This window comes from Antedon mediterranea, chromosome 8, assembly GCF_964355755.1.
Source record: "Antedon mediterranea chromosome 8, ecAntMedi1.1, whole genome shotgun sequence".
In the NCBI taxonomy this organism is placed as follows: domain Eukaryota; kingdom Metazoa; phylum Echinodermata; class Crinoidea; order Comatulida; family Antedonidae; genus Antedon; species Antedon mediterranea.
The window spans coordinates 14783517-14799778 of record NC_092677.1 but is presented as its reverse complement, the minus strand read 5'-3'; the positions used below and the strand labels follow the sequence as shown (position 1 = coordinate 14799778).

The following is a 16262-nucleotide window of genomic DNA, read 5'->3' as shown; positions in this document are numbered from 1 at the left end:
AAATAATGGTAGGTTCCTACTACCATCAAGACTAATAAAAAATGGGTACTTTTTCCAACAAACAAGCCGATTCAATTTAACTATCAAAATAATTTGATCAAGTAAAGATTGGTTGTGTGTGATAAGGATTAATTTTGTTCAGCTGTGGGAACCTGTCATTATAAACACATAATATACAATACAATATGTGGAGAAAAATAAACAACTCTCACGGACAACGACAAAATATGTTCACACTATCAAAAGACGAGAGCTTAATATAGTCTTGTCGTATTTTATATAGAAGTCTCACTTTTATTGTGCTGATGAGTATAAATATTTCATAGTTTATTTCGAAAAAAATGAATAGGCAAGATAAACAATTTGAATAACCAGGTGTTACATAATACTACAGAGGTACTCAGGTTTACATGCAATCAGAACTACAGTATAACACCTGTTGACGATTTATTATAGAGACATGCCAAACACATCTTCAATTATTCAGTTTATATAGGCACGCATTGTAATAAATTGTGCCCACATTAAAAGAGAGGTTGCGTTACACTAACAGGAAATTACCTTTCACAGATTATGAGTAAAGTAAAGAAGTCTTTAAGACAGTCTGAAGCTTACCTAGTCTATCTGGGGGTAAGGGGGGAGGTACAGATCCCCCACTGCTACTAAATCCACCATTATCTAGCTCTCCGTTCCATGGTTTCTTGAAAGCACTTCGGCTTGAACCAGAATGTTCGGAATTACTACTGTTACCACGACTTTGTTGCCTCTCCTGATATTCTCTCATGGTTGCTGGTAGAACAAGGGTAGTTGATGCATAAGGTTGGGTCATGTGTGGTGGTAAACTTGTGGTGCGGTTATATTCAATTGCGTAATTATGATTACGTGGTGGGTATGGCAGTGTCTGCATCGAGTGTGGTGTGGATGGCGGACTTCCAGCGTTTTCAACCACAGCATATTCTGGTGTGATTCGACTAAAAACAGAAACCATATTTAATAACAGTTAATAATAGTAATAAATAACAATAACATTTTATTTTGGTTACAGTGACCAAACCTTTGACCTTTCTCATTGACATATTGTCATACACGACTTCAATCTTACCTGCATGTCATAGTGCCTGCAGTTGGGTCTATGTTTGAGAACATGTTGCTACTATTTGGTAGCATCACTACCATCCCAGTCTCTGCATATTGTTCCATGCTGCTATGAAGACTATCTGAGCCTGCAATCAAATTACATGAAAATTATCAATCAAATTTAAATCATTTTACATACATTTAGAAACATACACGTGCAAATGAGTGCTTTAAAAAAAAAACGTCAATTAAACATATGTTAGAATTACCATGACGTTTGAGGTAAGTCCATGCTTTTAAATTCAATAAACAAAAAGAAAGATAAATAATTAAAGTAATGTTAATAAGAATACTATACTAATGCAAGCATGTTATATATGCAATCCATTTAAATATATTAGAATGATATGTATTAAACAGTAAAAGAATATTAAATCAGAGGTAAGTGAAAATTCGGCAATCATTACTCAAATTCTGAATTGGAATGACTTTTATAATTTTTTTAGATATGTTTAACATTAAGATTTATAAACATTACTTATAAAGAAGTTTATAGAGTTAAACAAGCTGAAAAAACTTTGCCAAGAAATAGCATTTTTAGTCCTACAGTGTGGGTTATTAAATGTTGGTAGTCAGAATGGCATTTAAATCAACACATGAACGTACAAAAAACTTTACAAGACAATAAAGAATAAGGCCCAATAAGCAGAACTACTGCTAACTTGAATCAGAATTAGGTTGAATTGGAAACGAAACTAGATCAAATTGGCAAGTTTATCCATTTGAACATGGATTAGTTGCAGTCTTCGCAAGCGTGGTAGTATCCAACACCGGCAACAGAAAGTCACATGTAAAAGGAATTAACCCCACCGTTATCGTTCTTGACCCAGCGAATCTGACTCATTAAGCCGTTTGCATTAAAACACTCGCGTTTCTGTGATAAATCATAAATGGAGTGGTCTATTCTACAGCATGCAGGTAAACATCTTCGTTGGTTACCATGTGTTTGACTGTAAAAGTCCTCCTGTTGGTTGTGCCATGTAGCTGTCTGTTGATGTCCATAGGCAGGTTGTACATGTCTGAAGAGAAAATAATTTAACAAATTTTAATAAACTGCCTTTGAAGCTCTGTCTACACTATTGAACTTTATTTGACAAAAAAAGTGTGATGTGCCCATATATGGACATGATCATGTCATTACTACCATACTTGGCCATATCACTACCATATTTGGCAAATCATATTTGTCACATAAAATTTGAAAGTGTATATCATTCCTAATATAAATGTTATTATTGTTGAAATCAGTCAATTATTAAAATAAATATTCATACCTACCTTGCAATATCTGAATTATCCTGGCTAACTGGGCCTGAAGAAAAAAAAAGAACAACATTTACATATAGCTTTTACATGAACAAAATTATTATGCATTAATCAAATGTTTGATAATCTATTGGTAAAGTAAATGTAATGACATGAATTACAATGTGTTCTATTACTGTTAAAATGCAAGAAAAAAAAGGTTAGACAAGGTTCTGCAAAATAACTTATCTAACAATGATGTCAACCTATAATTCTAACTTACTGTCAGTATAATTACTATAAAAAATCACAGAACTAATGGGTGATTGGTTTGCTTCATGCAGTATAAAACAAAATGGCAGTAATTGTAATAAATAAAGCTCTGTCTACACTATCAAACTTTATAGTTTAAAAAATGTGATGTGCCCATAAATGGACATGAGGATGTCATATCACTACAGTATTTAAGCATATCACTACCATATTTGGCCACATCACACTTTTTTTGTTAAACTAGTTTGATAGTGTAGACAGAACTTAATAAATGAAAGAGGTTTAATCAAAGTAAAATGGAGAAAAAAGGCAAATAATATTTTCCATGCATTTACATCAAAACAGAATACACAAAAAATACAACATGAAACATAAGCCATTGATGACATTTGTTTGTACTATAACATTGTTATACCCAAGCATTTCCTTAATTAATAATATCTCCACCCCAAGAAACACACTATTGGAAGGAGAATTCCTATCTTATTAAAAGGCATCATTAGTGGTTTAATATTGCTCATTGCAGTTCCAAGTCAGCAATGTATGATATTATACAGGATAAGAATTTTAACTTTATAAATCCTCTTGTATCTTTATGTTTTAATGTTGTTTGTAGATTTTTGAATTGTTTTCAAGAGGGCCTCTTCAAGTCAGCTGTACTGCTGTAGTACAGCTGTTAGAGCTACACTTGTAAAACAACATTGAATAACTAAATAAATAGTAAATACATTTCTAGGTGTACAGTTCAAAAAGTATTTGCTTAAATGACATTAGTGTAGCAGCAGGTTACTTGGGACTTTACTGGGAAAAGTTTAAAGCACATATTGCTCTATTAGTTCCTTGGTAATAGTATAATATCACTTAAATTATGCATGCTGTTTACTCATTAAATAGCAAAAATTCAATCGTCACCCTATAACAACACAAAACACTATCAACAAATTATGTCGCAACATAAAAAAAAAAAATGAAACTGAAGTACATTCTGCAACAGCACATTCAACAGATAAGTTAAAACAATCCCTAATAAGGGAAATTTACATATGCGCATAATTATTAATCAACCAATCGCCAGATGAATCTGACTAAATCACTCAATTTTGTGATTTTATCAACGTACCTAAAACATAACGGCTTCCGACAGCTTTAGCGATAAAGAAAAACAAAAATTATAATCAAGAAGGGAAGAAGCGATGGAATAAAATTGGCGACAAAGAAAATGTTCTACTTTGAATTTTTCACTCACATGCAAATAAATCTAATATCTAACAACAGCTTTACACTATCAACAAAACAATTGAATGTACATTTTAAAAATGTCTGACAATTACTATATACATACATTAATATAATTATGTCCAAGTTAAAAGTATCAAGAAATTAGGAAAAATGCTCAACACCAAAGTTAGAGCATAAATAACACCATCAACAAATATATATTATATATAATTCTCTGCGAAGACCAATACAGGGAAAATTCTTCATGTCATCCAGTTTCTATCTAATGTAGACTACATATTTTACAAATGATTACTAAACAAAATAAAGTGGTGAGAGTGATCTAAATAATAGTAAAATACATGTTTATAAATTATATGTAAAAACACAACAAAAGAAAAAAAAAGTTTTAAAAGTACAAAAGCAAATGAATTTGTAGCAACATTTCACTTTTCCACAATAATTAAATTATAAGAAATTTGGTGAGAATAAATGTTATTTATTAATAATTTTTTGCTCTAAATAATTTAGGTAAATGATATATAAATATGATATTATACCAAAATAAACTGATAACACCACCACAAAATATTATACAAATAATGAATGTTTATGAGTGCAATGGTACAAATAATGGCACGAGGTGAATGATGAAAGGTTATATCAACGAGGCAAAGCCGAGTTGATATAACCTTTCATCATTCACCAAGTGCCATTATTTGTACCATTACACAAATACAAAACATTCATTATTTGTTTTATATAACATCTAAATAACAAACAAAAATGTTTCAAAAAGTACTATTTAACGATCGTTGAATAGTGCGTACTATTGCACGCCATGTGACCCACATTCGTCCAATCAAATGACAGGAATTTATATAGGTGTTATATAAAAATATATAACAACATCTCTACAATTTGAAGAACTAGAAACTAGGAAATATATATTGTCAAACATTCATACCCTTGTATTCAATATCACTGTTTTTCTTGGCCTGTCTCCATTTACAGAGGAAAAAGATAAAACAGGAGAATATGACGATGAATGCACCAACAATAACGCCAAGAACAAGAGGAGATAAATTATTATTGGTAATATCATCTTCAATTGGTATTTCTGAAATAAAAAGATGAATTTGTAAGAACTAGATAATAGTAATGATTGTTTTATGTAACTTAATAAAATCTAAGATATAATGATCACAAAATATCCTTTTTTTTTAAAGATTTCCCAAATCAGTAATTGACAGTATCTCCACATTCCAACAAATATTATGTTATTAAAGAAATAAAGAAAAGTTTTCTTCACAATAACTAATTTCTTCCTTCTGCAAATTTTACTACAATCTAGCCGATTTTATGTATTTTTACACCTTTTGTATGTAACTTTCTACACGACAATAAAGAGAAACCTGAACTTTACCATTAATTTCGACAGAAGAACTGACTGGTCCTGCACCAGTTTCTGTGGAAGCCATCACTTGAACATGATACTTGACGCCTGGTTGCAGACCAGTTACCAATACAGAGTTTTCTTCACCGTCAACAGTTATGTTCCTATTGTACTTGGGATTTTCAGCAATGCACATCACCAGGTATTCAGTTATCAATCCAGGAACATCCCAGGATTGGATCTGTTGCCAGCCTACTAAAATCGTAGTGGCGTTCTGATGCATAGCGTACACATCTTGTGGAGCAATTGCTGGAACTAAATACAGAGACCAACACATTATTGTAAAGCCTACTTAATTTACAAATTTTAGCATGTAATGTTGGAGAGGATCTGCTTGATGTAGAGGTACAGTAAGAGTAAACCTCCTCACAATTTGACTAGATGTAAGAGTAACACTCAACACAATTTGAGTAGAGGTAAGAGTAACACTCAACACAATTTGAGTAGAGGTAAGAGTAACACTCAACACAATTTGACTAGAGGTAAGACTAGAGTAAACCTCCTCACAATTTGAGTAGAGGTAAGAGTAACACTCAACACAATTTGACTAGAGGTAAGAGTAACACTCAACACAATTTGACTAGAGGTAAGAGTAACACTCAACACAATTTGACTAGAGGTAAGAGTAACACTCAACACAATTTGACTAGAGGTAAGAGTAACACTTAACACAATTTGACTAGAGGTAAGAGTAACACTTAACACAATTTGACTAGAGGTAAGAGTAACACTCAACACAATTTGACTAGAGGTAAGAGTAACACTCAACACAATTTGACTAGAGGTAAGAGTAACACTCAACAAAATTTGACTAGAGGTAAGAGTAACACTCAACACAATTTGAATAGAGGTAAGAGTAACACTCAACACAATTTGAGTAGAGGTGAGAGTAATTACTTTCATTACAAATTATCAATTGTAGTTTCTTAATTTGTATATAAAAACTTTACCTCCAGCTTTAGTTTTAACTTGTTCTTCATTGCTTTCCTCACCCAGTGTGTTACCATGAAATGGTATCAGAGAAATTGAGTATTCTGTGTAAGGTTTCAAATTTTTAAGTGTGATGTTTTCCTGTAATTTGGCTGCTGTTTCTATCATGTATTTTTCCTCTTCATCAGTGGAATAATAACGAATATGAGCACCATCGACGTAATGAAGGTTTTTGCCAATCTGTGTGAATAGTAATATCAATAGATAATTTAGAATTTTTTTTTCAGATAATTTCTGCAGACTTTGTTGTTAGCAATATTGTACTTACAATTGTTTTAAATATTTATTTTTTATTTTTGATTTATTCAATTTCAGCCATAAACATAAGAAGACAAAACAATTATAAAAGGAGGCACGGAAAGACCAAACAGGTGCTAAACACCTATGCTAGTTGGTCAACCCTGAACAGAGAAAAATAAATAAATTACGTTCTACAATAAAAGCATCGACAAGGAAGCGACCAACTACACACATTTTCAATATCAAAATTATTTAAAATAATGTCAGTGTTGATACATTTTGTCACTAGTGTACATCTGCCATTGCCAGTAAAGTAAATTACAAAATAAACTGCAACATCATGCACTCTTTTTTTAGATTAAGATAACACAGATTACTCTGCTAATATATTGAATATTATTGATTAATCACATGCAGTTATATAAAAACTATTTTGGTAAGTAAATTGACTTCATTGTGGATGGATTGTAGTAAAAAATGGTTTTGATTGGAATTGATGATTATGAGATTTCATTGGAATGAACATGGATCAAGTAACTGTATACAAGTTCAAAGTTATCTTTAGCCTATAGATTTAGATAATGTATTATGTATTAAAGCAGCTATGAACGCAAATCTTGTTGATTTCTGTTGAATAAATTCAATAACACCGACCTTCCATTGAACTTGGACAGTGGTGGGGCTCGCTGGTGTCAAACTTTTAATCTGTATGTTGCAATCGTCAAGTAAGTCTTTTATGTTGTTTCTCGATATTTTTTCAGTTTCTAGACCTTGACCTGAAAGAGAAAAAAATGGTTAAACTTTGAAACATTGGCAAAAATATCCATACACTATGTAACAATGATTTTTAAAGGCTCAGATTGTAAAGAAATTATACCATCTTAAGTGGCATTTATAGAATTGAAAAAGTTCCATAACACTGAAGTCAAGCAGGATAAAAAAGACACGATTCTCCTTCTAAATTCATAGACTTGGTACTTTATTGTTTAAAAGAAAAAAGAATATAAATTGATTGATTTACAATTTAGGTTGATTTTCAATCACAATACCTTAAGAATAACATTTCTATTTAAAATGTTTTAACACAAGCTTACCTTGCTCCAATGTACTTTTGGTAACTTCATCACTTTCTAACCCATGAACTGAGTTGTATACAGGCTGTAAAGTAATAGTGTATGATGTTCCTGGTTCGAGTCCTGTCACAAGTTTGATAGGTTTCTCAGCAGTTTCTTGCATTACGTCACCTTCGCCGTTGGATTTTTTGTATTTGACATTGTACGTACAGCTAGGCTGAGGACAGTTGGGCTGTTAAAAACATAACAAAACAATTTAATAATAAAGTTACATTTTTGCAGTCATTTAAAAAGTATTTTATGTCTACTTATTTTCCCCATTACAATCACACTTTATTTTCATGTCTAGGAAATATAGTACTAACCTCCCACTCCACTTTTAAAGCTGTTGGACTAAGAACCTTCACACTAGTAATAATGACACGTCGGTTAGAATTATCAAGTCCAGGAATTGGATTAGTGTCTGTAAAAAAAATAAAAATAAAATTTAATTTCTTTTTCAAAAGATATAATGACAATTGGTCTTGATTTCAATCAACTGCAATTCCCTAATCATTGACAAATCTATTATTTTCTCCTCTCACCTCCAGTTGTGAATGAATTTGAAACCAAGCTTGGTTGTCCAACTCCGACAGAGTTAATGGCACGAACGTAGAATACATAGGTGGTTGTTGAACGGAGGTTCTGTAGTATGTAACTGGTTCCTCGGATGTTATTGACTAAAATCTCCCAAGCTGTAAAATGAGAAACATACTTTTTAAGACTGTATAACCCAACCATTCAATTTTTTATTTTTTTAAAACAAATGTTGCCCTATTATTACAACATTAATACAGTAATATCGTAGTATATTATGTTATAGGGGCTGGACATGATAAGTATTTTACTTTTTTTTTAGATCTTTCTATGTTCATGTCATTTACCATTATTGTTATAAATTTAGAAGAAAAAGAAGAAAAGAAAATAAATTTGAATTGAATTGAATTAATTGTTAATGAGTTAATGCAAAATACAAACACATTTTCGACTTACTTGCATCAATTTCATGATTGTAGGCTTCTATTCTGTATGAAAGAGTTGACCTTGATGTTGACTCAGGAGGAGACCACGACAAGATAACATTACCATTTGTAGTATTCTGTGCTGTAGGGATTCCTGGGATCGCAGGAAACTCACTATCTTCTGGCCTACGGCGCTGGGTACCATCACGACCTACAATGGAAAAAGTAATTATACAAAGTAACATCATCTGTACAACTGTTCAAATCTTTAGTATGAAATGTTACTGTAGTGTCTGTACTTAGAAGTGTCTAATGGAACTACTGTAAAGTCTTTTTTTCAAGGCTCATACGATGGTAGACTTCAGATATCTCAATGTGGAATGTTTGATCAGGATTTAGGACATTTAAAAGAAAGAAATATTCGATTTACTTACCAGTTACAGAGAGCTCTGCAGAGCATCTAGTCTCTCCACGTTCACTGGTGGCTACACAGGTATAGCGGCCTGCATCACCATATTGTAAGTCAGTTATTTGCAAAGACACTGGAAGGGCGTTTATCCTAAAAATATCGAAGGTGTAATAATATTATTATAATTAAACATGAAAATGTTGATAATGATGACATTTATTAAATGAAATGAAAGAATACTTTATATTGCACGGTTTAAAAATTTAAATAATGATATTATTAAATAAAATAAAAATGATATAATTATAGAAATACCTGATCACTTTTGAGATTGGTTCTCCATCTTTTAACCATCTAACTTCTGGCTGTGGAGTGCCTTCCACTTCACATCTGAGCCAAGCGATTGTATCGACAAACAATGTTTGATTATATGGACATACTTTGATGATAGGTGGAAGTTCAACTGAGTCTTAAAAATAAGAGAAAAATATAAATAAAATTAAACGTTTTTATTCAAGGCCTTACTATCACAGTAAATCATTAAAACAAATATTGTATTGCTATTATTTATATAATGTGAGCATGGCGGATCAAGCTGCGCGTCGGGATCACTCAAGATATAATTTTGCAAAGTTAACGACCTTACATAATAATGTTTAATCATGCTATGGCGTACTAAGTTTAAAACAGAGTGTCTTAAAATTTTAGCAGGATGCGAAAGTTAAAAATCCTCAGAAATAAGCGAGATTATCATCGTGTTATGAATGTGGAAAATGACAGGTTTTGGTTTTAAGGGGATTTCCTTAATCATTGACAAACCTATTTATCTATAGATTGAATGCTCTAAAACATTCTCTACATATGCTTTCTTCCACGCAATGGAATGTTATCATTGTTTTTGTTTGTTATTCACTTTGGGTTCTACGGCACAAAGTGTTAAGCTTGGTGGTTGCCACTTGGACGCAATGCAACAATGTAGACACAACACATGTGAGTTGATCAATCCACTAGCAACCGTTTGGGTTCTCCATCGCGTCACGATTGGGCATCTCACTTGCGCACGCAAATAATAAAATGATTATGGAAAGGTCCTGATTATAAAAAAGCTTGCTTTGAATATACAGTAAATGCAACAGTTTTTATTGCGTGTGGCACAGTGTGTTAGATTACAGATAGTGAGATCATGAGTTCAAATCCAACGCTCACCACATATCGTTTGTATCCTTAGGCAAGACACTTTACGTAACATTTGCCTCTCTCCACCCATGTGAACAACTGGGTACTCAAAACACAACTGCATAAATAATGTGAAGTGCTTAGATGCTTTGTAAGCACTATGTATGAATGCTGGCTGACTATACAGGCTTCATCAGCTTAACACTACATTTTGATGTGAACAGACTCTTTAATGTCAGGCATGCATGACAGAAGAACGCAGCAGAAATAATCCGTAATTAATTACACCTCACACTACTGATCAATAGAACTGGTATTGTAAATTGCCAGCCCTTTTAATCCAAGTTTTGACCTTGTGGCGATGACTTAAAGGGAAGGTGCACAACACTGGTAGCTTTTATATCATTCATGACAACTTGTTCAATAATCTCAGTGATTTTGTCCACTTGTTTAAAATAGATTATAGAACTTTTGAGTAACAAATGAACATTATGAGATGACACTGAAACTCATTTAAATTCATTTTATGAGTAGCTGTTATTCTTGAATTTATATTTGATCTTATGACACAATCAATGCCTATTGATTGTCACACAATTCCAATCATGCCCTGAAATCCATTTCAGGGAACTCACAGTCATACAAACATCAATAGACGGACAGTAAGTATGAGTAAACATTCTATTCATATGAGTGAGTCATATGGCCGAGCGGTTAAGGCAGGGGCGCCGTTTACCGTACCTAAAGAGTCAAACAACAACATCGGCAAGGGTTCGAGGCCGACTCGCTCCTAGTTCTGGTGGTGGAACAAGTCTTCTCGGATAAGGACTATAAACCGTAGGTCCAGTGTACACAGTTATAACCTGTGTGTACTTTAAAGAAACCCAGTTCATTATTCGAAAGAGAGTAGGGGGTTACCCCGGTGAACTGGTTCACACAATAGCCCCTGTATCAGGGGGATTACCACCTATCTGATAATAGGACAGTGATTAATTCACTATTGGTAATCCTTGGCCACATTGCCTAAAGACATAAAATAAAATAAAAAATAAATAAATAAATATACAGTATCATTAAAAAAAAATATTAATTTTGACCAACCTTGATATATATATCTTAATTTTAAATGATTTTATACACAATGCCATGCATGGATGGAGAACATATTGATATAGATTATTAGTACGGTAGTAGTGTAGGCCTACTTATTTGAAGTAATATGAACAGACTGATCGTAAAAAAAGTAAACATTTCATCTCAAATGTGATGATGTAATTGTTAAATATGGATTTTTTTAATGTTGAGGTTGAAAGCCCCTACTGTAAAGAAATTAGGCGTACAGTGGTCAATTATTCATGAACATCCCAATCTGCATTAATTCACATACAGTAATTATTAAGGAACTCAGCAAAGACGTGTCCCCTTAATACTAATAGGAGTTAACCAAAATTGGTTTTAAAATATATATTGCTCCTTTTTTGTTTCAAAGTGTGCCTTGAATTGGGTTGTCGCAAATGAGGAGTTCTACTCTAACTCTATGCCATAATATTAATTATTATATTATATATATACACATACAATAAACCATGAATCAAAGATCTAGTGTTGTGATGTAATAAAATATGGATTTTGCATTTGAGCAAGTAGGTTCCGAACGCCTGTGGTTCCTCGTAAAACTATCAACCCAATGGCAGTTCATTAGTAACGTGCTTCGTTAACGAGAATTTGATTGAAACGCCCTTAATGTTCACAGATCTAATGCGCCACTTTTCCACTTTCGTGAACTAATAGTTCAGGTATTGATTTCTACATTACTGTTGCTTTTGAAATTAAAGGAATAGAAAAAGTTATTTTAGAAGTTCTACCATGAATTTTGTTTGAACTACATCAGCTAAAAGAGGAATATCTGAATTGAAATTTAGATATTGGAAGAGGGCGCGAAAAACTTGTATTGGAAAAAATAAACATTTAACTTCTTCTAGATAGGTGTGTTAATATATCTGCGATTTAATGGATGCATGTCACTTTGATAGCAGTATTGACACGAACAAAGTGATTTGTGGTTTTGCATGTTCAATAAATATGACATAATGTAAAAATTATCAAGCGAAATCAATGAATAAAGAATGATAAGATATAAATGAAGCATACATCATTTCAGTAAAAACTTCTCAACAGAAATAGCATAAATGTAATGTAGTTCTTTTAAAATACCACTTTGTATTCTTTCTATCAATGGTATACTATTAATTATTATTTATTCCACAAAACTAATAATATCATAAAACTGTTTTATCATAAATGTTCACACTGTATTACATACTTTATATCTATCTATACTGTTCATGCCTTGTGGCCTCCTAAAGGTTTCAGTAAACTTGTCCAAAAGTTTGATGTTTTATAGCGGATAATCTATCAGCAGCAACATAAATTATCAAAGTGTAGTTATATTAACCCTATTAATAAATTATAGTAAACAATCTACTGAAAATAAAATTTAAAATAGCTTACCAACTACTCGTAGATTTGCCTGTGCTGAAATGGCTTGTCTACCATCCACAGTGCACAGATATAGTCCTTCATCACCTTTTGTTACATCTCGGATTTGTAGACTACCATCCTCCAATACGCTCCGTCTTCCATTTTCAACACCAGGATAAAGTGGCTAGTATAATATAAAAATCATGAAAATTAGTACTTACTAATTTACTTTTAAAACTCTTTGCAGGAAAGCTGATATAGCTGAAAGATATGACCGATATTACTGATATCTGTTTATTTCTTTTGACACTTACAGCTTGGTTTGCTTTGTGCCAGTAAATTGAAGGCTGTGTGGCACCGGGAATAGGATCCACTTGGCAGCAAAATGTGACTGTGTCTCCGATATGTGCCATCTTGCTGACTGGTGAACAACTAAAGGTTGATCCTTGTTCTGGAAGACCTGAAAAAAAATCAAACACAAAATGAAGTTTAATCAAAGGAATAGGAGAGGATAGAGGTAGCTACTAAACATTGTTTAACTATTTTCAATTGTAATAAATAAGAAGAATAAGAATACCATTGATTTTTTATTTGTCATCTGTAATTGATACATTATGCATACTGAAGCCTATTCTTCTACAATATACACTTCCATTTTGGCATCTTAGCCACGATGAAAATGTAATACATTTTTAAATGAAATGATATGTCTACTATATTAGTATATATTCTTGTTATTTGTTATTTATGTGTTGGAGAGACACACCTTACCGGTGACAGCGTTTTGTTTAATGCTTTTGTCTTTCCTCGGCCTCGTGTCTTGTATTTCATATATATATATATATATATATTTCTATGTTGTTTTTTTTTGTAATTATTATTTTATGTTTATTGCCGAAATGAATAAAATAAAATAAAATAAAAAAATAAGTCCACTTTTTTGAGATTCTTGATAATCTTACCTTAGAGAACCATCAAAGTTAAACTTTCTTTAAGTATTTTATTAAAACAATTTAAATTTGAAAATACATACTAAGCACTGACAGAACACCTGGGTCACTTTTTCTCCTATTCGCAATGTTTTCAGCGATACATCTATAGCTTCCAGCATCTTCTTCACGTACCTTTAATAAAGACATAAATTTATTATTATAAACTTTATATACACTTCATGAAGAAAGGGAACACGAGGTATGTTGAATATGGATGAGTGTCAGCCAAGAAAAACAAGCAAATGAATCAGAGTCATAGTCTACTAACAGGAAGAGTTGAATATTGTAAAGGCTTCTTTAGATGGCAGCTAGGTAAGAAATATGCTTGGAAAGAAGTTGTTTGATGGAAAACAGAAGAAAAGGAAAATGTTCTTTACATGTCTGATCATAAGATTGCCATCCTGCACTATCTCTACCCTTTCATCACTAACAATGGAGTCTCCGTTTTTCTCCCACTTGATATCTGGTACAGGAAACGCCCGTGGTGGTGTACATTCCAGAACATAGGTTCCACCAGCAATCGCTTCTACATCCTGTGGATTCTTCTTAAACTCATTTTTTAAATCTGCAGCAAAGATAAAATATAGAAAATAATTAAGTATTATTTACATTTATAATATTTATTATAATATTCTATTGTAGAAAAAATCTAATAGGGCTCTACTGACGTATAACTGATAAACAATGCAGGTATAGGCTTTTTGCCAAACACTGTGATTGAAAGTTGTGGAATACCATTGTTGTGGATGTGTATTATATATGAAATACATGTTACACATAATACACAATGGGAGAATATAGTGCTGTTCCGCCGTACCACGCCGAGAATGTTAAAGAGTCGCTATCCAATCGAGTTCGAACAATACCATGAAAGCCCCAGTGGTCTAATGGTTAGGACATCTGCATATCAAGCAGGCGGTCCGAGTTCGAGTCTCGGTTGGGGTGACTTTTTCTCATTCTCACAGATTTCCTCATCTTTATCGTTTCAAATTAATTAATTAAATTTCAGTATATCACCGGGCGGTTTGGAATATATATATATATATATATTTATTATATTATTATCTTCAAGATTCTATTGTAAATAATAAAATAAAAAATACTTATAATGTCAAAGATAATATTAATTTACTACTGTATGTCTTAATGATAAACAAGAAACTGAAATAACAGAAATCATACCTAAACAAATGTAAATAATAGGAAAAATATAATATGCTTTATAAAACATTCCAATGATGGAACTAACTACGGTTACAGATGGGAATAATTTCACCTTATAGCCGTGAACCTACACATCTCATTAATATCTCTTACTGATACAGAAATATTATCACTGTAAATTACATAGCATGAAACAATGCCAGTCCCTTGTGATGCCAATAAAATGCTACCATAGGTTTCTAATCCTATTTACTAAGCATTTAAGTTTTTCCCAAGAATAACTCAATGCTATTCAGGAATCATAGATGCTATCACTGTATTTATTTAAAGCATGAAGGATACTAAGATTCTAACTATATTATATAGTAAAGTCCTTCTTAAGAATGTTTAAAATATTCTAATCTTGGATTTAAAATAATTTTGAGAACATTGTAACAAGGTTACACTTGATTTGAGAAATTCAAAGTTATCATCAACAATCTTCAGCTTATCAGTTCATTTAGAAATGAATTACATCTGTAACATATAAGGGATTAAATTTTTATTTGCATTCCAGTTAAGTGTGTTCCCATCCTACATGTTTCGCTCCATTTCTATTTAAGGTCGCTTTGACATGCTTTACATCTACCGACTAAACCACTGTTGACACGCTTTAAATCTGCTGATTGACCTCGCAAAAGGCGATCATAAACAGCAGGTCAAACATTTTATGGTGCAAGTCTTTGTGTTGCACGCTTTTTTGTTGTCATGTTTTGGCTGATTTTATGGAGCTTATTACAACTGTGCTGTTCCACTGGGATGTGTGTATTTTTGTCGGATAATTAATGAAGTAATGGGAGTCGGTTTAACATTATACGATAGAAAAGTTTACCGTTAATCCTAAGAGATTAAAACCATGACTTAAGTCACTTGAATCTAATTGAAAACAATTTATGTTGCGTTTGGTTAATCATCTTTGTCAAGTCACCTTTACGCAATTCACCTACAAACTTTTGTCCATCTATAGAATTCAACTATTATTTAATTGATAATACATTCCATTAAATCGTAAATAATTGAAAAGCTAAATTGTCATTTTTTCAGAAGAAACCAAAATAAAGTTCACATTGAATATTATAACATTTTCACTCAATAAATAGGTACAGTATAATAATCTTATTACAATTTAATTGTTGTATTTTCTCTATACGTTGTACGTATTTATGTTTGTATTTTGAATGTAATATGAATATTACAAGACATGATTTTATTACTGTTATAAAATCCAATAGTAAATAATAAAAATTACTATCACAAACAAAAGATTGGTAATAATACTAAAAATTAATAAAACAAAAAACACTGCAATAAAACAGTGATGTATTTCTCTATTTAGAACATAAAATGTCCAAAACAAACAGGTGAAAG

The 16262-nt window shown here is 32.0% G+C and overlaps 1 protein-coding gene across 6 annotated transcripts in view; it reads right to left on the bottom strand.

The window, feature by feature from the left end:
• LOC140057767 (protein sax-3-like) overlaps positions 1–16262 on the bottom strand; it is a 230630-nt gene that overhangs the window by 4522 nt on the left and 209846 nt on the right. For 3 of the 6 annotated variants that reach the window (XM_072103489.1, XM_072103492.1, XM_072103490.1), the window contains exons 4-22: positions 14069–14256; positions 13733–13823; positions 13014–13159; positions 12730–12883; positions 9358–9511; positions 9068–9192; positions 8665–8844; positions 8217–8366; positions 7998–8095; positions 7654–7864; positions 7214–7335; positions 6280–6499; positions 5300–5584; positions 4841–4993; positions 3776–3799; positions 2416–2449; positions 1948–2156; positions 1103–1223; positions 616–971 (exon numbers count right to left, since the gene is read on the bottom strand). In XM_072103489.1, the coding sequence (XP_071959590.1) occupies positions 616–971; positions 1103–1223; positions 1948–2156; positions 2416–2449; positions 3776–3799; positions 4841–4993; positions 5300–5584; positions 6280–6499; positions 7214–7335; positions 7654–7864; positions 7998–8095; positions 8217–8366; positions 8665–8844; positions 9068–9192; positions 9358–9511; positions 12730–12883; positions 13014–13159; positions 13733–13823; positions 14069–14256 (3021 nt within the window). The remainder of the gene's footprint in view (positions 1–615; positions 972–1102; positions 1224–1947; positions 2157–2415; positions 2450–3775; positions 3800–4840; positions 4994–5299; positions 5585–6279; positions 6500–7213; positions 7336–7653; positions 7865–7997; positions 8096–8216; positions 8367–8664; positions 8845–9067; positions 9193–9357; positions 9512–12729; positions 12884–13013; positions 13160–13732; positions 13824–14068; positions 14257–16262) is intronic. The other 3 variants (XM_072103493.1, XM_072103491.1, XM_072103494.1) reach the window with 3 other exon arrangements.